Source organism: Protopterus annectens, chromosome 12.part0 (assembly GCF_019279795.1).
Source record: "Protopterus annectens isolate FY-2018-M chromosome 12.part0, PAN1.0, whole genome shotgun sequence".
In the NCBI taxonomy this organism is placed as follows: Eukaryota; Metazoa; Chordata; order Ceratodontiformes; family Protopteridae; genus Protopterus; species Protopterus annectens.
This window is the reverse complement of record NC_056746.1, coordinates 231,928,993-231,956,857: the sequence shown is the minus strand read 5'-3', so window position 1 is coordinate 231,956,857 and position 27,865 is coordinate 231,928,993. Positions and strand designations below refer to the sequence as shown.

General features: G+C 46.9%; 1 protein-coding gene across 1 annotated transcript in view; it reads right to left on the bottom strand.

The window, feature by feature from the left end:
* The window catches only part of CRAMP1 (cramped chromatin regulator homolog 1), a 1,694,263-nt gene that overhangs the window by 621,171 nt on the left and 1,045,227 nt on the right, over positions 1-27,865 (bottom strand). Inside the window, exon 8 of the mRNA XM_044088908.1 lies at positions 307-408. Within this exon, the coding sequence (XP_043944843.1) occupies positions 307-408 (102 nt within the window). The remainder of the gene's footprint in view (positions 1-306; positions 409-27,865) is intronic.

Genomic DNA, 27,865 nt, shown 5'->3' with positions numbered 1-27,865 from the left:
AGTAGCACTTGACGGCAGTGCAAATCCAAGCATAAGCTCCCTCAGTAAAGACGTACTTCATCATGGTAGCCGTCATTGGCAAGTACACTATTACAAACAAGGGCAACCTTAGCAATGCACTTTACTTTTATAAAGAAAATACATAACTTGGACTGTGAATTCATCATGTGCTTGACTAAAATGAAAGAATATGTCTAGCTCTGTATGCCAGGATTAACATATGTATGTTGAACTTCTGTAGCTCAAACAAACGAGCATCATGCACAGTTCAAAACTGTGAACCAAATTTAAAAATTAAAAACTTACTAGACAGATCATCATCAGCTGGTGTTTTAATAGCTTTTGGAATGATGGGACGAGAAACTGCAGTCTTAGATACAGACTGGATGGGGCGAAATGAGCCAGTGCCTGAATTTAAGGAACAAAATACACAAGTACAAAAAAATCACTTCTAAACCATTTTTTTAAGAATAAGGCAACACAAAACATTCAAATCAATTAATGCCATAAAAAGAAAGATAAATGGAAAAAAATCACTAATACTTGACTTAGATTCACATAATAGTGTTACCAGCTGTTAGTGTACATCTCTAGCATCAAAATTTCAGCACTCCACCATCACTATGCATAGACATCACTCCTTTTTTTGGAAAATGATAGTGGCATTTTCCGTTCACTTTTTTTTTCCATTAACTGAATTCATCTTTCTAGCAACACTCCTGAAGTCCCATGCCAAAACTGATGGATCTTATGCCAGAAACATTTTCAAAAGCCAAACATTATACTGACTTCTTTATACAGTTTATTTTACTTCATTGTCTTGGGGTAAATTCAAACCTCTCATTAAAGTATGAGGAACAAAAGTAAAAAAAATCATGTTGAACTTGTGATCTCTGGTAAATGTAGCACATTCAACAAAGCAATGATCATAGAAGCATCCTCTCAAGAAAGGCCCTTTGGACAGTTTTGCCCCTCTCTCAACTTTCTGATTTAAAAGCCTGCATTTGCACTTGTTTCCTCCTTTTCCTGTAACTAGTCCAGATACAGACTTGTTCTATCCAGGACTGTTTGTAAGCTCCTGAGGCCCCCAAGCTTTTCTGTTTTGGAGGGAAGCCTGGTAGCTTATCAGAGGGAGTGGTAAGCACTAGGAAACCTATCACCACATAAGGAGCGGTTTCTGACCCAGAAATTGTAGTTATTGGCCGTTTGGGCAATTTTTCCATCTTTCAACTTTCTGATTTAAAATCCAGCATTTGCACTTGTTCTTTCCTGTAATTAGTCTAGTTCAGATACAGATTCTTAGTTTTAGCACTTGAATTTGCTTATACGTGTTCAGAACTTGTTGTAAGCACTAAATAAGCTACAAATTACTACAGCACTCAACCTTCCTCATTACCCAGAGAAAAACAGTTTTTGTACTTACTTTCCACACTTGCTTAGAGAAAAACAGCACTTGTGTACTTACTTTCCTCACTTAGGTTCATAGGTAGGTACTAGGCAATCGGCCCAAGGGTCTATGCAAGCCTAGCCAACAAGGTTCCCTGGCTTACGCCACCCAAAAAAGTTATTTTCCTGTGCCACTGTCGAGCACACACACAGAAGTGATCCCCAGGATGTATTGCCCATTTCCCAACCACTCATCAAGATTTGCCTTGAAGAGTGCTAATGAAGAACTTTGCTTGACATAGATGGGTAGCCTATTCCAGAGTATGGGAAGTCTCTGGGACAGGAATCTATCCCGCCAGCATGTCCAGTTTATTGTGATGACAAGGTTTAGGTTCCTAGAGTGTGTAGCTCGGAGGGACTGGGATTTCTTTAGGTGAAGCATATCCAACAGCTCTGGGTTTGATATACCTTATATGTTAGGAAGAGATCACCTTGGAGTAGGCGATATGTTATGGAGTAAAGCTGGAGGTTTTTGAGACGGTCAGTGTAGGGCATTTGTTTGAGGCCAGTAATCCTCTTTGTGAGGTACTTCTGTGGCCTTTCCAGCTGCTGCAGATGTCTTGTGAGGTACATTCCTAAAGGGGCATTGTACTCTATATAATGGGTCTAATCAGTGTCGATTAGAGGGGAACAATGACCTCTTTTTTTCCGGGATGAGAACCCTTTTATGATTAGGTGTGCCATGTAGAAGGACTTCCTGACTACTGTGGCAATGTGACTATCAAAGGTGAGACTACTGTCCACCTGGGTTCCAAGGTCTCATCACACATTCGGTGTTAAGTAGATTGCTGCCTATGTGGCAGTTCATGGGTACAGAGTTTTAACCAAAGGGGATGACACTGCACTTTTTGGCATTGAGCTTGAGGCCATGGCTCTCACAACAGGCATCTGTCACAGTGAGGCCCTTCTGTAGGATGTCCACATCATTTGGGGACTTGACTATGGCTCCTAGTTTGCAGTCATCTGCAAACTTCCTTAATCAGAGGCCTTCTCTGTTTGGTATCTACTTCTCTGCAGTACAGGCTAACAGGAGAGGTCCCAGGACGGAACCCTGTGATACTCCACTTGTCACTGCTTTGAGGTCAGATTTGGAGTCTCCAACTTTTACAGTGTGGGTTCTGTCAGTGAGCCAGTTGGCAATCCATCTTGGGACGTAGGGATTTATACCTAATTTAGTGAGTTTAGCTATAATTCCAGAATGGGGGATGGTGTCGAAAGCATTGGCGAGGTCAAGATAGGCTGTGTGAACCTCCTTACCCTCATCTACAGATTTGGAGACTGCCTCAAAGAAGTCAATCAGGTTCAGGAGGCATGATCTGCCTTTCACAAAACCGAACTGGGTGGGATCCAGAGTTTGGAGGTTACCAATATCTGTTTATGAGTTCCATGGCCTTGCAGACCAGGCTCGTCAGGCTAACAGGTCGATAGTTCCCGGGATCAGTGGTGGCTCCCCCTTTGTGGAGTGGGATAACTGTTGCTGTGCGCCGTTCAGTGGGTACAAAGCCTGATGTGAGGCTATTATTGAACATGGTGCTTAAGTGGGGAGCCAGTTCATTCTGAAGTTCATGTAAAACGCAGCCTGGGATGTTGTCCGGTCCCATGGATGCTGTGTTTTTGGCCTTAGAGTGTGCAGCTTTTACCTGAGTAGTTGTGATTACAGGGACTCTGCATTCTTCCTGTATAGATATGGGCCCTTTGGGGGGGGGGGGGGGGGATAAAGTTAGTACTGAACCTATCTGCCAGGATGTTGGCAATATCAGTTGGTTCTGTAATTTTCGTGCCGTTGTGCTGTAACTCAGAGCAGATCTGGGTGATGCCATTGAGATTCTTGACATAGCTATAGAATGCTTTGTGGTTCTCCTTAGAATTAGTGAAGATTTTGTTTTCATAGCTAGCTTTGGAGGATAAGGGATCTCATCTTCTTACTGAGGCTAATCAGGGAGCTCCTCCACTCATGGGATTTTACTCTCTTTTGCAACAGTTTCTTCCTTCTGTTGTGCAGCTTGTTTATGGCAGGGGACCACCAGATTGGCTTCCTTTTTTTGGAGGATAGCGTCTTGGTTCTGTTTGGGATAGCACGATCCATGCACTTGTGTAAGTTCATATAGAGTGCATTTGTGTAGGATTCAGCAGTTGTAACTGTAATGTCCATCTGCATGGGTGTCCAGGAAAATATTTTTTTTATTCAGACATGTCCAAAGGTCAGCTCCCTGTGTTCTTTCCTGTCTTATCTTTTGAATCTGGGCATCTTGGGGAAATGTAGCAATTGCCTCATGTACACAGACAACCCTCTCCCCTCCTACCACCCAACACTACAACCTGTCAGAGATGCACTTTATCTAGCCAAACTGGAGGTAAAGCTCTCTCCAACCAAGACTGAACTTAACAGTCAAGAGAAGAAGGTAAACACTTGTAGCACACCACACTCATCACATAGTCCCACTAAATCTACACCACCAAAACCCACACATAAAAACACAAAAACATTTGCAGAGGCTCTCAGTAATAATCTGTTCAAGCAACAGAGACCTCCAAAGCAGAAATGCAAGCAACCTCCACCCCCAACACAACCCAAATGAGACACAGCCCACCGACTCAGTGTGCCCCTCAACAACAGCCCATAAGGCAAAACAACGTACCCAACACACTAGTCATAGGTGACTCTATAGTCAAGCACATTGATATTCCACTCACCAGACTAAACAAGGAGAAGGTTACTGTCAGCTGCTTGTCAGGTGCCAACATCCGCCACATAACCCACACACTCAGGTCACTCCACAAGTACAAATATGACTCTGTCATTGTCCATGTTGGTGTGAATGACCTGAGATGTACCTCCCTGGACTACATGAAGAGAGACATGGAAGAGCTCTACAATCCTCTAGCCCAGGCAGGTATTTCCCTAGCCCTGAGTAGCATCCTGCCATCGCCCAGAATGATACCGCAGTACAAGGACAAAATGACTGACTTCAACAATTGGCTAAGCTTCTGGTGTCATTCTAAGGGGATCCAATATATGTCTGCCTGGGATGACATGGTTGACAGACCACGATGCTTTGCCAGAGATGGCCTGCACCTGTCATCACTGGGTGTCTGGATACTGACTAAGCCTCTTGCCGACTCTATAGTGCCTTTTTTATGCAAGGTTCAAATGACAAATTCACCACCGTAACAGGCAAGCAAAAACTGACGGTAATGCTACTCAATGCTAGAAGTCTCAATCTCAACATGCACTCCCTCGCGGCACTCCTTAAAATGGAGAACATTGATGTTTGTGCAGTGACTGAGACCTGGTTCAAGGTTCCAGTAAGCACCCCTGGGTTACCAGGCTATAACTCATACCACACTTTTCGGCCACCTAACCTGGACCAGAACATCAAAGGTGGAGGTGTGTCCATATTCATTAAGGATATCCACACCTCCAGGCTAGCTAGTTGCTCAGCATAATGCATCCGAGGTTATCCAAGTGCAACTAACTCTGGGAAAAACGGCAATCCAAATTGTAGCTTGCTACAGATCCCCCACCATGCCCCAGGATTTCCACTCCTCTTTTCTTGATATACTGGAAATATTAGGGTTCAACCAAACACCCTAACAATGGGCAATTTCAACTACTCCACCATTAACTAAGAAAACTACTCATGTATCAACTCCTTCGCTCAAAGCTTTCTGAATTTGTAAATTCCAATGCCCTGGATCAACTTATCCACACCCTCACCAGGGCCAACAATATCCTAGATCTAGTCATTACCAACATGAGTGACCGGTGTTCCACACCTGAAGTCAACTCCTCGTTGGTCAGATCCGACCAGAAGCTAATCACCCTAGATATCCACACTCCACCCCCCATTAAGGAAACCAAGGTAAATTCTCCAAAGCCAACTTCATGCTTATTAAGACACAAGTGGTGAACTTCATGACACCCATGCAGATAGACAATACAGTTATGACTGCTAAATCCTGCACAAATGCACTCTATAATCACTTACACGAGTGTATGGATCGTGCTAACCCAAACAGAACCAAGAAGCTATCCTCCAAAAAAAGGAAGCCAATCTGGTGGTCCCCTGCCATAAACAAACTCTAGAAAAGAAGGAAGAAACTGTTGCAAAAGAGAGTAAAATCCCATGAGTGGAGGAGCTCCCTAGTCAGCCTCAGGAAGAAGCTGAGATCCCTTAAGATCCTCCAAAGCTAGCTACGAAAACAAAATTGCCACTGATTCCAGGGACAACCACAAAGCATTCTATAGCTATGTCAAGAATCTCAGTGGCAACACCCACATCTGCTCTGAGTTACAGCACAATGGCACGAAAATTAAAGAACCAACTGATATTGCCAACATCCTGGCAGATAGGTTCAGTGCTACCTTTACCGCCCCTCTCACCCCCTAAAGGGCCCATAACTTAACTATACAGGAAGAATGCAGAGTCCCTGTAATCAACTATGCAGGTAAAAGCTGCACTCTCTAAAGCAAAAACACAGCATCCATGGGACTGGACAACATCCCAGGCTGCGTTTTGCACAAACTTCAGAACGAACTGGCTCCCCACCTAAGCACCATGTTCAATCATAGCCTCACGTCATGCTTTGTGCCCACTGAACAGCGCACAGCAACAGTTATCCCACTCCACAAAGGGGGAGCCACCACTGATCCCGGGAATTATTGCCCTGTTAGCCTGATGAGCCTGGTCTGTAAGGCCATGGAACGTATAATACAGTTTTGTACCTACCATAAATGTAAATGTCCGATAGGTATGCATCTGCAGTCCTTATATATGGGTTGTCCTGCCTCAGGCAGCCCTTAGGTTGGCCGGATTCAAAAGTCTGGGTCCGGCGTCGGCTGATGTCGCCCCTTCCCCGACGTCAGAGCGCCTGGGGTATAAAAAAGTGTCAGCAGACGCCATCTTCCTCAGTTTTTCTTGCCCCAGATGCCAGGTGCCCTCTAAGGAAGGCTAAATTTGGTAGAAATACAAAATATTGCAAACATGCACAGTAATATAAAACAAATACACCATAATAGATAACCCCAGCTAGCTATAAGAGGGATAAGTACCCACGAAGTGCCACAGAGGGGAAGGAGGGAGGGTAAACCTGACTGCAGATGCATACCTATCGGACATCTACATTTATGGTAGGTACAAAACTGTACTATGTCCTTCAAGGATGCATCTGCAGTCCTTACATATGGGTAGAATACCATAGCCAAGCTGGGGGTGGTAGGCTCTAAGAAAATGATGGTGTAGCTAAAATGCCCTGCAGGACTGCTGTAGCAAAGCCTGCTCTGGATCTGGAATATAAGGGTAAATTGTAATGTTTGGAAAATGTATGCACGGAGCTCCATGTAGCAGCTTTTAAAATGTCCTTGGTAGCCACCCATCTTAAGAAGGCTGTGGAGGTGGCTGTAGCTCTGGTGGAATGAGGTCTGATGTTAGCTGGCACAGCTTTTCCATGATAAGAGTAGCAGAATCGAATGCAATTTCCTATCCATTTTGAAATTGTCTGTTTGGAAATTGCTTTTCCTTGAATGCCTGCAGCATATGCTACCAACAGCTGGTCAGTTTTTCTGTAAGTCTTAGTTTTGTCCAAGTAGTAGCGTAACTGTCTGTGAATGTCCAGGGTATGCAGAAGTTTCTCTCCCTTGTTTTGTGGGTTTGGAAAGAAGGTAGGCAGGTGAATAGCTTGGTTCAAAGAGACCCTGGATACCACCTTTGGCATGAATGAAGGATTGGTTCTCAAGGAGACTCTGTCCTGATGAAAAATAAGAAATGGTTGTACTGCCATGAGTGCCTGCAATTCAGATACTCTTCTTGCTGAGGTTATGGCCAGAAGGAAGGCAGTCTTCCAAGACAGGAACTGTATTCTGCTGAAATTGCTGAAGCATGAATTTTTATGGAAGAGTAAGAAAGGACATTATGGAGCATGTCTGCCAAGTATTCCAGGATATGTGCCATGCTCATCACTGTGGCATCTAGGCCCTTTGCGGTGCTCCAAGTGTGGAATCTTTTCCATTTTGCTGAATATGTCTTTCTCGTGGAAGGTCTGCGAGCTTCCATGATGATATCCTTCACTCTCTTGGATAGTTTTTCCTGGTGAGGAGTCAAGGTATTCTCCAGGCTGTCAGCTGCAGGGTTTTCAGGCTGGAGTGCAGAGTTTTGTAATTGTGCTGTGTCAGAAGGAGTGTCCATAGTGGTAGAGGCCACGGTTTTGTGTGTGACAGGCTCCGTAACCATGGGTACCAGTGCTGCCTTGGCCAGTCCGGGGCTATTAGAATCACTTTTGGCTGCTCTGTCTTGATTTTCAGTAAGACCTTGGTCATTAGTGGGAGTGGTGGAAATGCATACACTGTTAGAGTATTCCAACTGAAAGAGAGGGCGTCCACTTTCCATGCTTGTGGGTGGTATGTCCTTGTGCAGAATTTCTTCAGCTGATGATTGCGGTGGGAGGCAAAAAGATCTATGTCCGGCCTCACCCATGATTGTGTTATCTGAAGGAAGATGTCTGGGTGCAGCATCCATTCGTGTGGGTCCATGGTATTTCTGCTTAGGCTGTCCACCAGTATATTGTCTTTTCCTGGCACAAACTGGGATTGCAGCTCTATATTGAGTTTTAGGGAAAGTTCCCAAAGATTCATTGCTAGTCTGCAAAGAGTATAGGAATGAATACCTCCTTGTTTGTTTATGTACCACATAACTGTGGTATTGTCTGTCCTTATTAGCAGGTGGCCTTGATGTAGAAAGAGCTTGAAGGCCTCGATTGCATGAATCACTGCCAGCATTTCCTTTTGGTTTATGTGCATGCGCAATTCTTTCTGAGACCATAGACCTTGGATGCATCTGTCCTCCATATGTGCTCTCCATCCATGGTCTGAAGCGTCCGAGGTAATGGTTTGGCTGGTTACTGGTTTGCTGAAAGGCAGGCCCCTGTTTGACTGGCTTGCTTGGGCCCACAACTGGAATTCCTTTTGAAGGCATGGAATGAGTGGTATCAAAGCTTCTAGGCTGTGATTGTGCTGAGACCATAAACTCCTTAGGTACCATTGTAGTTTTCTCATATGCAGCCTTGCTTGTGGAATCAGAAGAATGCACGATGCCATGTAACCCAGGGCCTGCAGGATTTCCCTTGCAGTCATCTGAGTTTGTTTTGTTAGATTTTTGAAGTAATCCGGTAGTTGTCTGTTTTTCTTCTGTGAGAAAAGCCATTTGGGTGGTTGTATCTAGTTCCGCACCCAGAAAAGTTATTCTTTGGGATGGCACAAGTCTTGACTTGTGAATGTTGACTGTGTATCCCAAGGCCTGCAGTAGGCGGATGGCATAATTCAAATGTTTTTCCAAAGCTTGTTGGCTGTCCGCTTGTATAAGGCAGTCGTCCAGATACGGGTATATTTGAATCCCCTGAAGTCTGCAGTGTGCAATTACTGATGCCAGGCATTTTGTGAATACTCTGGGCGCAGTAGATAAGCCAAAGGGCAATGCTGAGAATTGATAATGCTCTGAACCTGCAAGAAATCTGAGCTGTCTTCTGCAACTTTGTCTGATAGGGACATGCAGGTATGCCTCCTTGAGGTCTAGAGTTACCAGCCAAGACCCCTAGCCCAGCAGGGGAAGGAGTTGCTGTAGGGTCAGCATTTTGAATTTTGGCACAATGAGGTAAGTATTCAGTGCGGACAAATCGAGAATAGGCCTCCATTGTTTTTCTTTTCTTGGGACAAGGAATAGTCTGGAATAAAATCCTTGGCCTTGTTCTGCGAGAGGAACCTTTTCTATAGCTTTCATTTGCAATAGGTTGGCAATTTGTTTTAAAGCCTCTGCCCTCTGATTTGGTGGCAGGTTTGGCATTCCCTTTCTTTCTGGTAATGTATGGAAATGGAACCTGTATCCTTTGTCTGTTATTTGCAGTGTCCATTTGTCCCTTGTAATACTGTGCCAATTTTTTGAGAATAAAGACAACTTTCCGCCCAAAGGTGCTTCTAATTGAGCCCTGGTCGGCAGGGTCAAGGTGAAGTCATTGAGTCTGTCCTTGTGCAGCAGTTGTTGGACCTGCACTACCTCTCTGGTTAGGAGGCTGCCATTGACGTCCTCTGTAGGAGCCTCTAGTTTGCCCTCTACCTCTGGCACGCCTGTTCTTGCCTCTTTGAAATCTCTCTTCTGGAAAGGACCAATTCTTAGAAGGCCAATTTCTGCTGAATCTTGGTGGTTGTACCTGGAGGAAATCTTTGACTGTTTGTACAGATTTTCCCTTTTCCTCAAATTTCTTTAAGACCTCTTGAGCAGTGGAGCCAAATAACTTTTGCTTTTCCAGTGGAGCATCCCGAAGCTTAGCTTTAACATGATCTGGCAGAGATTGTTCCTTCAGCCAGGCATGTCTACGTATGACTGCACCTGTCATTGCTGACCTACATGAAGCTTCCAATGCATCATAACCACACTGCAGGAAATGGTTGCTAACCTGTTGTGAATTATATACCAGATCCTGAAGTGACTTACGATCTAGGGGTTCAGGCGAAGACAGTTTTTTCTGCAATTCATCTAACAAATACTCTTGGTACTGTATCATATGAAATTGACAATTTAAAGCCCTCATAGACAGAGTGGAAGAAGTGTACACTTTTTTACCCCATCTCTCTAAAGCCCTGGACTCCCTTTCAGAGGGGAGTGGATTTTTAGAAGTGGCAGCTGCAACCCCTTTAGGACCCTGGGAAATAGTTTCTGGGTCAGCAGAGTGGGCCTTGTAAAGGAAATGATGCGAGTCCGGGACCCTGTAGTACCTATCGGGTTTAACAGGAGCCGGAGGAAGGGTGTCAGGGGTAGTGCTAGACTCTGAATACACATCATCAATGACACTTAAAACAGGAGGAATAGCCAAAGGTCTATGCGGAGGTAAATGAAGAAAAGTCCTTAATCTCTTCCTGGAATCGGAGAATTCCTGGCCCTGCCATTGGAAATGCTCTCTCATGGAGTGAAGGGTCTCCCCAAAGGACAGCTCTTCAGGAGGGGAGGCAGAGGGAATAGATTCCTCTGCATCAGAATCCTCGTAGGCCGTGAAGGCCTCCTCCTAGTAGTCTGATAGAGCAGAGCCATCAGAGGCCTCATCAGAGGACTGAAGTTCAGCAGACTCAACCCTGGGCCTTTTGTCTAGTGGGGGTTGAGAGCCCCTGTCCGGATGAGGCTGAGAGCCCCTAATTAAGGAAATAAGGTCCTCAGCCAAACTTAGTATCTGAGAACCTGTAGTGGATCCCTGAGAAATAGACTTGGGAGGCAGAGTTTTTTGTTGCTTAGCAGCTTTAGCCCTAGTGAAAGCTTTTATGGACATGGATGCAGGGGGCCTGGCTGCCCCACGTGCTGGAGTAGTTTTGTCTAGGGGAATGGTGTCGGTAGGTTCCTGAACACCGGTTTCCGAGGGTAATTCTATAACCGACTCAGAAAAGGCCTCCGGGACCGAGGCTGTCGGTTGAGCGGTTTCTACGGACGGAAGTACCAAGGATTCGGTTTCAACAGAGACACTCGCGGCAGGCCTAGGAGCAGTTTCAGCCGAAACCACGGTCCGCGTGTGTCGGTCCTTGTCCTTCCGTTTCTTGGTTAAATGAGAAGTCAGTGTCTCCGACGGCATTTTATAAGAGAAACTAGCCCCAAAAAATTCCTCTGCAAACTCCGACCGACGCCTAAGAGTGCGTCGATTAAAGGAGGCACAGGCAGTACAGGCCGAGACGTCGTGGTCTGGGCCTAGGCAGGGGAGGCAGTAGGAATGGAAATCCTTATGAGGTACTTGTTTCCCACAAGTCAAGCATTTATTAACTTTAAGCGTTTGATCTGACATTGGCTGAGGCAAGAAAGAGTCCCCAATGGGGTACTTAGCTTTTTGAAGTCTTCGGTAGCTGAAGTTACAGGAGCTGGCCAACCGGCACTTGCGAACTGCTTCTGCTTCGGGCACCACGCGGGCAAGAAAGACTGGGGAAGATGGCGTTGGCTGACACTTTTATACCCCAGGCGCTCTGACGTCGGGGAAGGGGCGACATCAGCCGACGCCGGACCCAGACTTTGGAATCCGGCCGACCGAAGGGCTGCCTGAGGCAGGACAACCCATATGTAAGGACTGCAGATGCATCCTTGAAGGACATCATCATGGAACTCGTAAACAAAGACATTGGTAACCTCCAAACTCTGGATCCCACCCAGTTCGGGTTTGTGAAATGTAGACCATGCCTCCTGAACCTGATTGACTTCTTTAAGGCAGTCATCAAAGCCGTAGACGAAGGTAAGGTGGTTCACACAGCCTATCTTGACCTTGCCAAGGCTTTCAACACCATCCCCCATTCTGGAATTATAGCTAAGCTCACTGAACTAGGTATAAATTCATATACCACAAGATGGGTTGCCAACTGGCTCACTGACAGAACCCACACTGTAAAAGTTGCAGACTCCAAATCTGAGTTCAAACCAGTGACAAGTGGAATATGACAGGGTCCAGTCCTGGGACCTCTCCTGTTTGGTATCTACTACTCTGAAGTACAGGCTAACACAGAAGGCATTTGGCTAATGAAGTTCGCAGATTACTGCAAACTAGGAGCCACAGTTGAGTCACCAAATGATGTGGACATCCTACAGAAGGGCCTCACTGAGACAGATGTCTGGTGTCAGAGCCATGGCCTCAAGCTCAATGTCAAAGTGCATCGTCATCCCTTTGGCAAAAACTGTGTACCCATGAACTACCACATAGACGGCAGTCTACTTAACATCAAATGTGCGATAAGAGACCTTGGGACTCAGGTGGACAGTAGTCTCTCCTTTGCTAACCATATCGCCACAGTAGTCAGGAAATCCTTCTACGTGGCACACCTCATCACAAAAGGGTTCTCATCCAGGAAAAAAAGAGGTCATTGTTCCCCTCTACTCGACTCTCATTAGACCCATTATAGAGTACAATGTTCATTTTGGAATGTACCTCACAAGACATTTGCAGCAGCTGGAAAGGCCACAAATGTACCTCACAGAGAGGATTACTGGCCTCAAACAGATGCCCTACACTGACAGTCTCAAAAAACTCCAGCTTTACTCCGTAGCATATCACCTACTCCAAAGTGATCTCTGCTTAACATATATAGCTATGTCAAACCCAGAACTGTTGGACATGCTACACCTAAACAAATCCCAATTCCTCCGAGCTACTCGCTCTAGGGACCTAAACCTTGTCACCACAATAAACAGGACATGTTGGAGGGATAGATTCCTGTCCCAGACACTTCCTATATTCCGGAACAAGCTACCCATCTATGTCAAGCAAAGTTCCTCATTAGCACTCTTCAGGAAAAATCTTGATGAGTGGATGAGAAATAGGAAATACACCCCGGGGATCACTTCTGTGGCTCTGCTCAACAGGGGCACAGGAAAATAACTTTCCTGGGTGGCATAAGCCAGGGAACCTTGTTGGCTAGGCTTATGTAGGCCCTTGGGCTGATAGCCTAGTACCTACCTATGAATCCAAATGAAGAAAACACTGCTGGCTTTGGCAAAATACTTTTGTTTCAAAATACTATCAGTTTTCTGCAGTCACAAACTATGAAGTAAACCTTTACCACAACCTTAAACATGAAATATCACATATGCAGCAAAATTAAGCGGATTTAAACTATTAATAGTAACTGCTTAAGAATTTTTTTTAAGTAACCTTATTTTATGAAAAAAAAAAGTATTGTGTAAGTAAACTTATCATAATAGTAGATATTCTAATAGATTGTTGTTGCAGTATCCTAAGCTATCTGGGTTGTATCCTGCCAAGGATATGACCATCCAAGCCATCTTTCAAAGCTCTGTGGCACCTTTCATGTGCCCCAACTGCAGAAGGCTCGAGGAGAGCTGCATAAACACAGCAGACAGGACACTAAAACCTTCAGATCTACCTTGCCTCAAGAAGGAAAGCTGAACTTTGGAGGATAAATGCTAAGAAAGGAAAAATTTATTTTATTTATTTTACATTTGTTGACCGGGATTGTCCGACTGAACTGAAAAGCCCTTTTTCAGGGAAGGCCCAGGGAGAAAAGCTCCAACATATACAATTTTCATTATAAATTAGCATTAAACAGCAACGTTACAGGATTATTACAAGGCATTAAGCAGTGGTTCAGCGGTTAGCATTGTTGCCTCACAGCAAGAGGTTCTCTGGTTCGATTCTCAGCTGGAGCGCCTTCTGTGTGGGGTATGCATGTCCTCCCCGCGGTGGAGTGATGTTTAAAGACATGCAGGTAGGTACGTGGGTGAATGGGTGTGCCTTTCTTTGAAGGTTGGGTGTCAGGCTGGCACCTCGGCACCATAAAAATCCACTGCCAATCATTAGCGAACTGGAGTTCCACTGTGGCAACTCCTAACCGGGAAAACCCGAAAGACATTAATATTAAGTAGCAATACAATGTTATACAGTGTCAATAATCAGGAGTATATCAAAACTATTTCAAGATGTATAAAAAAAAAAAGTCATTAAGATGAATAGTTTTTGGGGTAAGTGGTTACAAAAACCCAGTTTTATCATAATGTAGTTGCACGAAGGCAAGACAATTACAACAGAATGTTTCTCTGAGACGATTTGCTTAATAGATTTTAGAAGACAGTACAAAGAATAGTCAAAGGAGAATTAGAAAGAGCTAGTGAGAAGAGTGAGCTAAGGGCAGAAAGTAGATTAAGGTATGGAAGTAGGAGATGTTTAAGGAGGGAGAGTGCAGTGGCAGGACCAGCGACATTTAAAGCGCTCTTTGGTGGCTGTCTTAAATTGTTTAGGATGTGTAAGGGTCCTGATTTCTAGTGGGAGCCTATTCCAGGCAATAGTGGGGTGATAGCTGTACATGTTGAGTCTAAATTTAGACTTGGGTTTGTAGATTTGTAGTAGGTCTTGGTTAGAGCTTCAGAGAGGTCTGGAGGGAGAATAATGGGAGATGAATGGGGATAGTGCTGGCCAGTAGGAAGGCTGGTATAGGATAGAATGGATGATCTGGAGCTGAGAGAGTAGAAGCTGGTGGGGGTAATTCAAGCCAGTTTAGGTGTTTTAGAGAGAGACAGTGATGGGATTTGTAGGTTTGTTGGGCAACAAATCTAGCTACCTTGTTGTAGGTAGATTCGAATTTGGTCAGGAATGCGGAGTTACATGTGTGAGAATTTGAGAATTGTACATTAGGCTGGGTAGAAGGTAGGTAAGAGAGAGAGTATTCTTGGCTTCAGAGGTAAGGAATAAGAAGTTATGTACTCACCATAACGTTCTATCTGGGTAGGTAGCTTCATTTGTCTGCAACCTGTGGGTCTTGGATTCGATATCGGATCCGAGCCAGCAACTAGTTTCATAGCTATTGGATCCAAGCTCCTAGTTCCTCCCCTCACCCATAATCCCCTGCCAACCCTCCAGGACCTCAGATCAAGTTTGCCCCTCAATATGTACCCAAAAAGGGTATTCCAACTCATAGATCCACTGAAGGCCAGGGGGATGGTTGCAGACAAATGAAGCTACCTACTCAGATGGAACGTTATGGTGAATACATAACTTCTTAATCTGAAGTAGGGACTTCATTTGTCAGCAACCTGTGGGACAGAGTCCCCAGCTACCTGAATCTTGGGTGGCCATCATGGAAGGATATTGCGGAGCACTGCAGAGCCAAAGGATGCTCTCCCTCTAGAAATCACATCCAGTTTGTAGTGGTTAATAAAGGTATGAGATGAGGCCCAAGTGGCTGCCGAACAAATATCATCCAATGGAATTCTAGACTTGAAGGCCGCAGAAGCAGAGATGGAACGAGTGGAATGTGCGTGAACTCCTTCAGGTGTGGGTCTCCCAGAAGCTTGGTACGTTAACAGGATACATTAGGAAATCCAGCGGGACAGAGAGATTTTTGATACTGCTTTCCCCAAATTAAATTTGGCAAAGGAAATGAACAGCTGGTCGGATTGCCTGTGACCAGCTGTTCTAGGAGTATAAAAACGCAGCTGCCTATGAACATCTAATGAGTGCAGCTTGTACTCTCCTTTATTCTGATATTTAGGAAAGACCACCGGTAAATTTATGGACTGATTTATATTGGTTTGTGATGCTATTTTGGGAAGGAAAGAGGGATTGGTCCTGAGGTACACTCTGTCCGGATGAAAGATCAAGTAAGGAGGTTTCACAGAAAGAGCTTGAATCTCCGAAACTCTTTTCGCTGAAGTAATGGCTACAAGGAATGCTGTTTTCCAGGACAAGTATTTGAGATCTACTGAAGCAGCAGGTTCAAAAGGTAGAGCAGTCAGGGCCTGAAGAACTAGTGAAAGATCCCAAGGTGGTACGGCTTCTTTTATAGGGGGTCTAAGCAAAAAGGTGCCCTTGAGAAGGGTTTTACACAATTTGGCCGACATCAAGGGCCCTGCGTCATGTCCCACATGGTAATGGGAGATGGCAGCCAATTGCACTTTGACAGTTGAGCAACTTACGCCTTCCTGAAAAAGTTCGGTTAGGAAGTCTAATATGGATGGAAGAGGAGCCGTAAAGGGATCTAGATTATGATGCTGCGCCCAGACGGAGAAACGTTTCCATTTACTGTGGTACACTTTCCTCGTGGAAGGCTTATGCTCTGCCACGAGGATGGCTTTAACTGGTGAAGAGATACCGGGAGTCCTGACTAGGAGTGGAACTGGAGCAACCAAGCAGTCAGCTTCAGATGGTCCAGATTTGGGGTCGGTAAGTCCGACGGATGGGAGATTAGATCCGGACTGGGATCCAGAATCCAAGGGGGATTCACTAGGCGAGACCACAGGTAAGGGAACCAAATTTGCCGAGGCCAGAATGGGGCAATGAGGATCATCCTGCTCCCCAACCGCGAGGCTTTCTGTAAGAGCTGCAGCATCAGGGGTAGAGGAGGATAGGCATAAAGTAGACCGGGTGGCCAAGCATGCACCAGAGCGCCTCTTGGGGTTTCCCCTGGAGGGGGAATCAGAGCGAAGAAATTGCCACATTTGGTGTTTGAGGGAGAGGCAAAAAGATCGCAGCAGGGTTGCCCCCATATTGCGAATATCTGCTTCGCTACTAGTGGGTTGAGAGACCACTCGTACGGGGTAAGAAGGATGCGGCTGAGTTTGTCTGTTAGGATGTTGGCCCGCCTCGGAATGTGCGTTGCAATCAGAAAGCGGTTGGTGGAAATCGCCCATTCCCACACTCTCATGGCTTCGCGGCATAGAGGGTAAGACCTGGTTCCCCCCTGTTTGTTGATGTACCAGACAACCGACATGTTGTCCGACTGAACTGCAATCGTTCCTATGGGGAGGAGATTCTGAAGTGCTTGCAACGCGTACAGCACCGCTCTCATCTCCAGAACATTGATATGCAGGAAGGTCTCTGTATCGTTCCACGTGCCTTGGGCGGTCCTGCCTGAATAACGCCCCCCCCCCCCAACTCGAGGCGGGAGGTGTCCGTGGTCACCGTGGCGAGAGGGGGAGAGGTGCAGAAGGGTCGGCCCGTATGGAGGTCCGGAGCATGGAGCCACCATAATAGAGCCCTCCTGCAAGTCTTGCTGATAGCAATGGGGTGATGGAGAGGAAAAGACAGAAAGGATCATTGTACTAGAAGGGTCCACTGCAGTACCCGCATGTTCAGACGGGCGCATGGAAGGAGCGTTATCGCTGCCGCCATGGAGCCCAGCGCCCTCAGGACCAATTCCGCCGGTGGAGTCTCTGACTGGAGGATGGCCCGCAAATGAAGTAGCAAATTCCGTAGTCGTTCCGACGTCAGGAAGGCTCGTAGATCTCTGATGTGTATTCTGGCTCCTATGAATTCTATGACTTGTGTCAGGGCCAGAAAGGATTTGTCGGCATTGATGGTGATGCCTAACTGGGGGGGCTAGGCGGAGAAAGAAATCTCTGGCTGAGCAAAGTAGATGCCTTGTTGGGGTGGTCAGGAGCCAGTTGTCCAGGTATGGAAAGACCTGTAGTCCCTGGAGTCTCAGGGGGGCCGCAATCACTGCTAATACCTTGGTGAACACCCTGGGGGCTGTGGTGAGACCAAAGGGAAGGACCCTGAACTGGTAGTGACTGGCTCCCAGCCGGAAGCGGAGGAACCTCCTGGATCGTCTGTCCATTAGAATGTGGAAGTACGCATCCTTGAGGTCTACAGAGCACATCCAATCGTTCTCCCTTAGAAGGGGAAGAATAGATTGAAGAGTGACCATTCGGAATTTTTCCTTGGTTACCGACAGGTCCAAACGGGACAGGTCTAGTATCGGTCTCAAGTCCCCAGTCTTTTTTGGCACCAAAAAGAACCTGGAGTAGAACCCTAATCCGAGCTGGTCTTGGGGGACGGGCTGGATGGCTCTTTTTCTTAGCAGCTGCTGAATCTCTGCGGCTGCAGCCTCCCTCTGATCGGGTGGTACATCGGGGAGGTTCTTGAATTTGGGGACATGAAGTAATGGGATTTTGTATCCTCTGGATATAATTCGAAGCACCCAGCGGTCTGTCGTGATGGACTCCCATGCCGCCAGGTGCTCCAAGAAGCGCCCCCCAACTGCCTCCAGAGTGGAGCAGTCGGGCAACCCTTTTGAGTCTGCTGCGTGGGCCGGTCAGAGAAAGGTTCTCTGGACCCAAAGTTCCTCAAAGCCCCTCTGCCCCTGGGGTGGCGTCCTCCCTGTCCTCCTCTGCCACGGAAGGACTGGTTGTCCGGAGCGGGTTGGGAATGTTGCGATTTCCGGAACCACATCTTCTTCGGACCCTTTTGGTTCTTCGAAAAAGACTGCTGGGGAGCAGAGAAGCAGACTCCGACGGCAGACAAAGTACAGTTTTGTACCTACCATAAATGTAGATGTCCAAGAGGTATGCATCTGCAGTCCTAACAAATGGGTTGCCCTGCCTCAGGCAGCCCTTCGGTCGGCCGGATTCCAAAGTCTGGGTCTGGCCTCGGCTGATGTCGCACTTCACCCGACGTCATAGCTGCTGTTAACCGGGTATAAAGGCATCAGCCGACGCCATTTTCCTCAGTGTTTCTTGCCCCAGATGCCAGGTGCCCTCTAGGAAGGCTAAATTTGGATAAATGCAAATGTTTCCAAACAATAGAGAGCAAACAGAAATAAACATGTATATACAAATAAATACACCATAATAGATTCCCCCAGCTAGCTACAAGATGGGCAAATACCCTAGGAGTACCACAGAGGGGAAGGAGGGTGGGTAATCCTGACTGCAGATGCATACCTCTCGGACATCTACATTTATGGTAGGTACAAAACTGTACTATGTCCTTCAAGGATGCATCTGCAGTCCTAACAAATGGGTAGAATACCATAGCCAAACTGGGGGAGGAGGTACTAAGAAGATTATGGTGTAGTTAAGATCCCTTGCAAAACAGCAGTGGCAAAACCTGCTCGGGATCTGGAGTATAAAGGTAGATTGTAATGCTTGGCAAATGTATGCACGGAGCTCCAAGTAGCAGCCTCTAAAATGTCTTTGGTAGCCACTCCTCGTAAAAAAGCTGTAGTAGTGGCTGTAGCCCTTGTGGAGTGAGGTCTGATGTTTTCTGGAGTTGTCTTTCCATAAGAGTAACAAAATCTAATGCAATTTCCTATCCATTTTGAGATTGTCTGTTTTGAAATTGCTTTTCCTTCCATTCCTGTTGCATATGCTACCAGAAGCTGGTCAGTTTTCCTATTGTTCTTGGTTCTGTCCAGGTAGTAGCGCAATTGTCTATGCACATCCAAGGTATGTAGTAGTCTTTCCCCCCTGTTCTGTGGGTTGGGGAAGAATGTAGGTAGGTGATTGCTTGGTTTAATGATACCCTGGAGACCACCTTTGGCATAAAAGTAGGATTAGTTCTCATGGACACTCTATCCTGATGGAAGATAAGGAAGGGCTGTACTGCCATTAATGCCTGTAATTCAGAAACCCTTCTTGCTGAAGTGATTGCAAGCAGGAAAGCAGTTTTCCAAGATAAGAACTGTAATTCTGCTGTTGCTGCTGGTTCAAAAGGGGGAAGTGTCAACTTTTCTAACACAAAGTTCAAGTCCCATGTAGGCAATGGTGGCTTCCTTGGTGGCTTTACATCTTTAATTCCTCTCAGGAACTGCCTGAGTAGAGGATGAGAAAAGACTGGAGGATCCATGTTGTATTCTGCTGAAATTGCTGACGCATGAATCTTAATGGAGGAGTAGGACAGGCCATTGTGGAAAAGCTCTGCTAAGTATTCCAGGATGTTAGCTATGTTTGCCAGTGATACATTTTCTCCTTTTGCTGCACTCCAAATGAGATATCTTTTCCATTTTGCTGAATAAGTTTTTCTTGTTGAGGGTCTGCGAGCCTCCAAGATAATGTCTTTAACCCTTTGAGATAAATCTGGGTTATTTTGTCTTATGCAATGTTCCAAGCAGCTAGCTGCAGTGTTCTCAAGTTTGGATGCAGGATTTTGAAGTTGTTCTGTGTTAGCAGTAAAGGAACTAGGGGTAGAGGCCATGCGTGCTCCCGAGACATACTCCTCAGTAGTGGGTACCAATGCTGCCTCGGCCAGTCTGGAGCTATCAGGATGATCCTTGGGTGATCTTCTTTGATCTTCAGTAGCACTCTGTGCATCAAAGGAAGAGGTGGGAATGCATATGCTGTCAGGTTTTCCCAACTGAAAGATAGGGAGTCCACCTTCCAAGCTAGTGGGTGGTATGACCTTGTGCAGAATTTTTTCAATTGGTGGTTGTGTGGGGATGCGAATAGGTCTATTTCTGGTAGTCCCCATTTCCTTGTAATGGATTTGAAGATGTCTGGATGCAGCATCCATTCGTGAGCATCCGTGGCAGTTCTGCTTAAGATGTCTGCTAGTATATTTTCTTTTCCTGGCACAAATATTGCCTGGAGCTGAATGTTGAGGTTCAGGGCCACATTCCAGAGGTCCATTGCCATCCGGCATAGAGGATATGAATGTGTGCCTCCCTGTTTGTTGATATACCACATAACTGTGGTGTTGTCCGTCCTTATCAGCAAATGACCCTGTTGAAGAAACGGTCTGAATGTCTGAATTGCCAGCTTTACTGCCAGCATCTCTTTTTGATTTATGTGTAGGTTCAGCTGGTCTTGAGTCCATAAGCCTTGTATGCACTTGTCCACCATGTGCGCCCCCCAACCAAGGTCTGAGGCGTCCGTGGTGATAGTCTGGCTTGGGTGAGGGCTATGGAAGGGCAGCCCTTTGTTCAATTGACAGGCCTGAGCCCACCATCGGAGTTCTTGCTTCAAGCATGGAATTATTGGAATTTGGGTTCCTAGGCTGTGCTTGTGCTGAGACCATAAATTCCTTAGGTACCATTGCAACTTCCTCATATGTAGTCTGGCATGTGGAATCAATATTATGCAGGATGCCATGTAACCCAGGGCTTGCAGGACTTTCCTTGCTGTAAGCTGGTTCTGCGTTGTTAATGCCATGAAATAGAGTGGTAGGTGCTTCTGCTTTTCTGCCGTGAGGAATGCCATTTGGCTTGATGTGTCCAGTTCTGCACTCAAGAAAGTTACCCTTTGGGATGGTATCAGCCTTGACTTTTTTATGTTGACTGTGTATCCCAGGGCTTGCAATAGGTGAATGACCTTTCTCAAATCTTTTGTTAATTTGTTTTTGTTGTCCGCTTGTAACAGGCAGTCGTCCAGGTATGGGTAAATTTGAATTCCCTGAAGCCTGCAATGAGCAATTACTGATGCCAGGCATTTCGTGAATACTCTGGGCGCAGTAGATGAGCCAAAAGGCAATGCTGAGAATTGATAATGCTCTGATCCTGCAAGAAATCTGAGGTATCTTCTGCAATTTGGTAGTATGGGGACGTGCAGGTATGCCTCCTTGAGATCTAGAGTTACCAGCCAAGACTCCTTGCCCAGCATGGGAAGAAGCTGCTGTAGGGTCAGCATCTTGAATTTTGGAACAATGAGATATGTGTTCAGAGCGGACAGGTCGAGAATAGGTCTCCATTGGCTTTCCTTTCTTGGCACCAGGAAAAGTCTGGAGTAAAATCCTTGTCCTTGTTCCATAGACGGTACCTTTTCTATAGCTCTCATCCTTAGTAAGTGGTCTATTTATTCTAGAGCGTTTGTCTTTTGATTTGGAGGTAGGTTTGGCATTCCTCTCTTCCTTGGTAGAGTATGGAAGTGAAACCTGTAACCTTTGTCTATTGTCTGCAAAATCCATTTGTCTCCTGTAATGCAATGCCAGTTTACTGAAAATAAGGCTAGCTTTCCGCCTAAGGGTGCTTCTAGTTGTTCCCTGGTAGGCGGTTTCAGAGCCAAGTCACTGTGATTGTCCTGTGGAAGTGGTAGTGGCTGGATCTGTGGCAGTACTTCTCTGGTTGTTAGGCTGCCACTGACGTCCCCTGTAGGCACCTCTGGATTGACCTCTGCCTCTTGGGCGCCTATTCCTGCCTCTATGAGCTCTGTTGGTGTCTGGAAAGGACCAATTCTTGGAAGGCCAATTCCTACTAAACCTCGGAGGCTGGACCTGTAAGAAATCCTTGACTGTCTGGACAGATTTCGCATTCTCTTCCACCTTCTTCAACACTTGCTGTGCAGGGGAGCCAAACAAACTGTGTTTTTCCATGGGAGCATCTAGGAGCTTTGACTTTACATGGTCTGGTAAGGATTGCTCTTTTAACCATGCATGCCTTCTGATCACTGTACCAGTCATAGCTGATCTAAAGGAAGCTTCCAGTGCATCATAGCTGCATTTTAAGGAATGATTACTGACCTGCTGAATGTTATGTACCAATTCCTGAAGGGACTTTCGGTCTAAAGGTTCAGGCGAGGACAGTTTTTTAGTTAGCTGATCTAACATAAATTCCTGATACTGAATCATGTGGAATTGACAGTTTAAGGCCATAGCCAAAAGAGTAGCAGAAGTATAAACTTTTTTACCCCATCTCTCTAAGGCCCTTGATTCCCTTTCAGAGGGGAGGGGGTTTTTGGCAGAGGCAGCTGCTACAGCTTTGGGGCCCTGTGAAATAGTTTCAGGATCTGCAATAGGAGCCTTATACAAGTGATAATGTGTGTCTGGAACCCTGTAGTATCTGTCGGGCTTAGCAGGGGCCGGAGGAAGAGAGTCAGGAGCAGTACAAGCATCATTAAATGCATCATCCACAACTGTAAGTACTGGAGAAATGGCTAAAGGCCTATGCTGTGGCAAATGTAAAAAGGTCCTAAGCCTTTTCCTAGAGTCTGAAAAATCCTGGCCCTGCCATTGAAATTGTTCTCTCATAGCATGCAAGGTTTCCCCAAAAGAAAATTCCTCAGGAGGAGAGGCAGAAGGAATGGAGTCTTCTGCATCAGAGTCCTCATATGGAGAATAAGGGCCTTCTGGAGGGTTTGTATTTTCTGAATCATCAGAGGAGTAATCTGTAGAAACTGGCTCAGGGGGCTCTGCTCTAGGCCTCTTCTCTGGAGGGGGGTGAGAGGCCCTGTCAGGGTGAGGCTGGGATCCCCTGATCAAAGAAATGAGATCCTCTGCTAGACTAAGCATTTGAGTACTAGAGCTAGGCCTGTGAGAGGGGGTTTTAGCAGGCACGGTCTTTGTTGATTTAGCTGCTTTAGCCCTGGTAAAAGCCTTAATCGACATGGATGCAGGGGACCTAGCAGCTCCACGTGCAGGAGTAGATATATCTAAAGGGATAGCATCTGATAAATCTTGAGAACCTGTAAGAGCAGGTGGAATTTCAGTAGCAGATTCAGCCATGCTGGATGAGGCCTCGGTTGTAGGAGGCATGCTTTCGGCCGAAGGAAGAACCGAGGATTCGGTTTCAGCCGAAACCGAGACACTCGCGGTTGGCTTAACCGCGGTTTTGGCTGAAACCATGGACCGCGAGTGTCGGTCCTTTTCCTTATGCTTTTTAGCTAATTGTGAAGTCAGAGTCTCCGACGGCATGTTGTAAGCAAAAGCGGAGCTGAAAAACTCCTCTGCAAACTCCGACCGACGTCTAAGTGTCCGTCGGTTGAAGGAAGCACAGGCTAGACAAGCTGCTACGTCGTGGTCTGGGCCTAAACAAGGTAGGCAGTAAGAGTGGAAATCTTTATGAGGTATTTGTTTCCCACAAGTTAAACAGTTATTCACTTTTTCTGACATCGGCTGAGGCAAGAAAGAGTCCCCAATGGGGTACTTAGCTTTTTAGAAGTCTTCGGTAGTAGCAATCTCTGGTTCTGACCGACCGGCACTTGCGAACAGCTTCTGCTTCGGGCGCCACGCGGCAAGAAAGACTGAGGAAAATGGCGTCGGCTGATGCCTTTATACCCGGGTTAACAGCAGCTATGACGTCGGGTGAAGTGCGACATCAGCCGAGGCCAGACCCAGACTTTGGAATCCGGCCGACCGAAGGGCTGCCTGAGGCAGGACAACCCATTTGTTAGGACTGCAGATGCATCCTTGAAGGACATCGTCTTCCCGTCCTTCTCGCTCTGGACAAGTGTCTCGTGAACCGTTTTGCCAAACAGGGCAGAACCATCGAAAGGGGCGTTCGCAAAGGACGCTTTAAAGGGCTCCGCAAAGTCACAATGATGGAGCCAGGCCTGACGTCTCATGACTAGGCCCGCTCCGCTAGCTCTAGTGGCTCCCTCGGTGGCATGGGACAATAGCTGCACAGAGGAATTTGAAATGGATCTCAGAGTGGCCATTCGGGTGGAGTACAATTGTTTGTCCTCCGCCGACATGGACTCAGGGGGGGAGGCAGCGTATTCTTTGATAAGATCCCGCTGCATCCTGATGACATGTGCCATATAGTTCAGAGACCTTACCGAAAAGGTCGCTGAACTAAAAACTCGCTTCCCTAAGCGGTTCATCGAGCGGGACTCCTTGCTCGGTGGATGGACTGAGGGGCTCTCCTGAGCTAATTCCCTCTTTGTGGCTGCCGCCGTCAACATGGCATCTACGAGGGGACCCTTGCTCCAGTGTGACCGGTCTGCGGGGGGGGGGGCTTAGTATCCTGTCCGGGCATTTGGGGATTGGCTCCACGGTGTCCAGGTCATTCCATGCCCTGGTGCTAATAAGGTCCAAGGGGACGGCCGGAGGGGACACCCAAGAGGTAGACAGGCCTGCTTCGAATGCCTCCAGAAACACGGACTCGTCGGAGGAAGCCTTGGGGGCAGACCCCCCAGCTCTGATCCTCAGCATCTCCATCAGGGGGTGATCTTGGGAAGCCTTCCCCTTCATCCAAGTCCGTGTCCTCAGTTAAGGACTCAGGGGAGTCCATGTGCCTCCTCTTGCACTTGTGTTTGCGAGGCACTTCCTCGGGGGGGGGGGTGTCCGAGGAGGTCTCACCAGCAACATCCTGTTCCAATGGAACAACCTGGGACATTGAAGCAGGCTGTCCCTGAGGCCGAGTGATGGAAGCCTGGCCCAGCAGAGAGGGAGTGCAGGGTGGAGCCGAGACAAGGGCCGGGGGTCCAGATGCTCTCGACACAGCCCCCTCCCCACTACATCGAAGGCCGAGGGGGAACCGCTCTCCCTGGGCTCTGAGAGCCGGCTCCCACTCGGATCCGATGAAGGGATCGGAGCAGAGACCATCGGATCCGAAGGACGAGTGCGTTCCAAACTGGATGGAGCCGAAGGCACACTGAATCCCCCGGATCCGAAGCTCGGGCCACGGCTCCGAGAGGTCGGATCCGACAGACTTGAGGGCAGGGTCGGATCCTAAGTACCAAGTACTGTCGGCGCTGACCCACCCCTGTCTCCGATGCTGCTCGGCTCCGAATGTTCCGAACCCGGGTAGCGGGTTGGAGAAGGAGCAACTGGAGCGAAAAAAGGGTGTTGAGCTCCCCCCCGAAGGGGGGGGGGGAGGCAAGAGCACTCCCATCTGCAGCTGGGCCTGGATGAATCTTCGCATGATCCAGTCCAAGTCTGCATCTGACATGCTGAAAGTTGATCTCAACGAGGCCACCGAGGCAGGCCTGGAATGCCGCTTCGATGACCTCGATGGAGATCGGGCCTCCTCCTCCTCGGGCCCTGGGGAGAAGCAAGGAGATCGGCGCCGAGGAGGAGGAGACCTGGAAGCAGTGGAGGGGGAAGTCCGCTTAGCTAGCAGGGCCGAAGCAGAGGCCTCGGCCCGCCGTTTGTGGTGCTTCTCCCGCCGTTTCTCCCTCCTAGCCTCCCTGTCCTCCGATGCTTTAGCGGGAGTTTGAGTCCAGGCCGAAGGAAGGGGGGCAGGGGGCAGGAGTGGCAATGACCACAGCCTGTGGTAGTGCCACGGGAGCAGCGGAGGCCGGAGCCGGGTCCGGGGGCAAAAGTCCCACCAGGACCAGCTTCGACCTCCGCTCTTTCAGTGCCCTGGGGTTGAACGCTGCACAAATGGTACAGCCTGAGGTGAGGTATTCAACCCCAAGGCACCGAACGCACCGAGTGTGGCCATCAGCCGGGGAGAGCTTATGACCACACTCGGTACATTTAGAAAAAATGGCTTTTGGGGCCTCAGCCATACTTTAAAGGAAAAGAAGTGCTACACAAACACACAGGCCCCAAAAATACAAACACACACACACTCACTAACGACCAGCGAAGGGAGGGAAAACTATGTAAAAAAATAAAAATTACAGGGAACCTGACTCTTACACACTTTTTATAAATTTAATGGTAGAGAAAAGTTGACTAAAAACAGACTTAACTGACGATTTCGCTAGAGCTCAAAGGAATCCAGCCATCCACAAGCACGGCAAACTAGATCTGAGGTCATGGAGGGTTGGTAGGGGATTATGGGTGAGGGGAGGGGCTAGGAGCTCGGATCCATTAGCTATGAAACAAGTTGCTGGCTTGGATCCGATATCGGATCTAAGACCCACAGGTTGCTGACAAATGAAGTCCCTACCTTCAGATTTTCTTGTTACGGTAAAGGAGCCCTAGTTTTGAATGAGTCTTTTTGATACAGTTTATTAACATGCAAGTCAAGTTTAAGCAGATTGTCGATGGTTACACCTAAGAGCTTAGTGCTGGATTCTACCTGAATGGGAGTGTTACTAAGAGACTGTATGGAGGAGGAGGGTTTAATATTGTTGAACTTTTTAGGTAGGAAGAGTAACCGCTTTGGCTTTTTAGGGCTAAAGATGAGCTGCTTGTTGGAGAGCCATATTTCAACCAAGTTAAAAGATGCCCGAGTAGCTGAGAAGAGCTTAGAGGGAGAGTTGGCTGTGGTGATGACTGTGGAGTCATCTGTGTATTGTACTAAAGATGACTGAGAACAGGAGGTATACAGCTGATTAGTAAAGATATTAAAAAGTAAAGATCCTAGGAAAGACCCTTGAGGTACACCCACTTTTACAGGGAGAGTGCAGAGTGTCATCTCACTGACTGAGATCTATCAGTGAGGTAGCTGGAGAAAGTACAGTTTTGTACCTACCATAAATGAAGATGTTCGAGTGCTAATACAGCTGCAGTAATCACATATGGGTTCTCTGCCGTCAGGCGGGTCCTCGGTCGGCCGAATTCCAAAGTCTTGGTCCGGCGTCGGTTGTTGTCGCCTTCTTCCCTGATGTCAGTGCGACAGGGGTATATAAGTTACAGCCGACGCCATATTCTTCAGTCTTTCTTGCCCCAGATGTCAGGTGCCCCCACAAGGAAGGCAATAAATAAATTATAAGGCTATATGCCTACATATATATATATATATATATATATATATATATATATATATATATATATATATATATATATATATATAAATAAATATATTCCAGCAATGCAATGTTATCAAAAAAGAGAAGTTGTAAGCAAACACACCATAGGAGGATAACCCAAAATAGGATGTATGAGGAAGAGTTAGCCACTAATCCTGTACCTAGAGGGGATGGAGGGAGGGAAACCTGCACTGCAGCTGTATTAGCACTCGAACATCTACATTTATGGTAGGTACAAAACTGATAATCGTGCATACAGCTGCAGTAATCACATATGGGTAGAATCCCAAAGCTACGCACAGGGTGGTAGGCACTAGGTGGTACTGGGTTGGGCCAGAATGCCCTGCAACACAGCAGTGGCAAAGCCTGCTCTAGTTTTGGAATATAAAGGCAGGTGTGGTAGTGTCTTGTGAAGGTATGTACAGAACACCAAGTGGCTGCCTCCAAAATATCTTTGGTAGGAACTCCTCTGAGGAAGGCTGCAGAGGTAGCTGTGGCCCTGGTGGAGTGTGGTCTGATGCCTACAGGGACAGGTTTCCCATGGTAGAAGTAACAGAATTGTATGCAATGGCCTATCCATTTTGAAATAGTCTGCTTGGTAACGGGCTTTCTTTGAGCTCCTACAGCATAGGACACAAAAAGTTGTTCAGATTTCCTGAAAGGCTTTGTTCTGTCCAGATAATAACGAAGCTGTCTATTGATGTCTAAGGAATGTAACAACCTCTCTCCTTTGTTTTGAGGGTTGGAGTAGAAGGTAGGCAAGTGTATGGCTTGATTTAAAGCTACCCTGGATACCACTTTAGGTCCTATGGAAGATGAGGATAAAT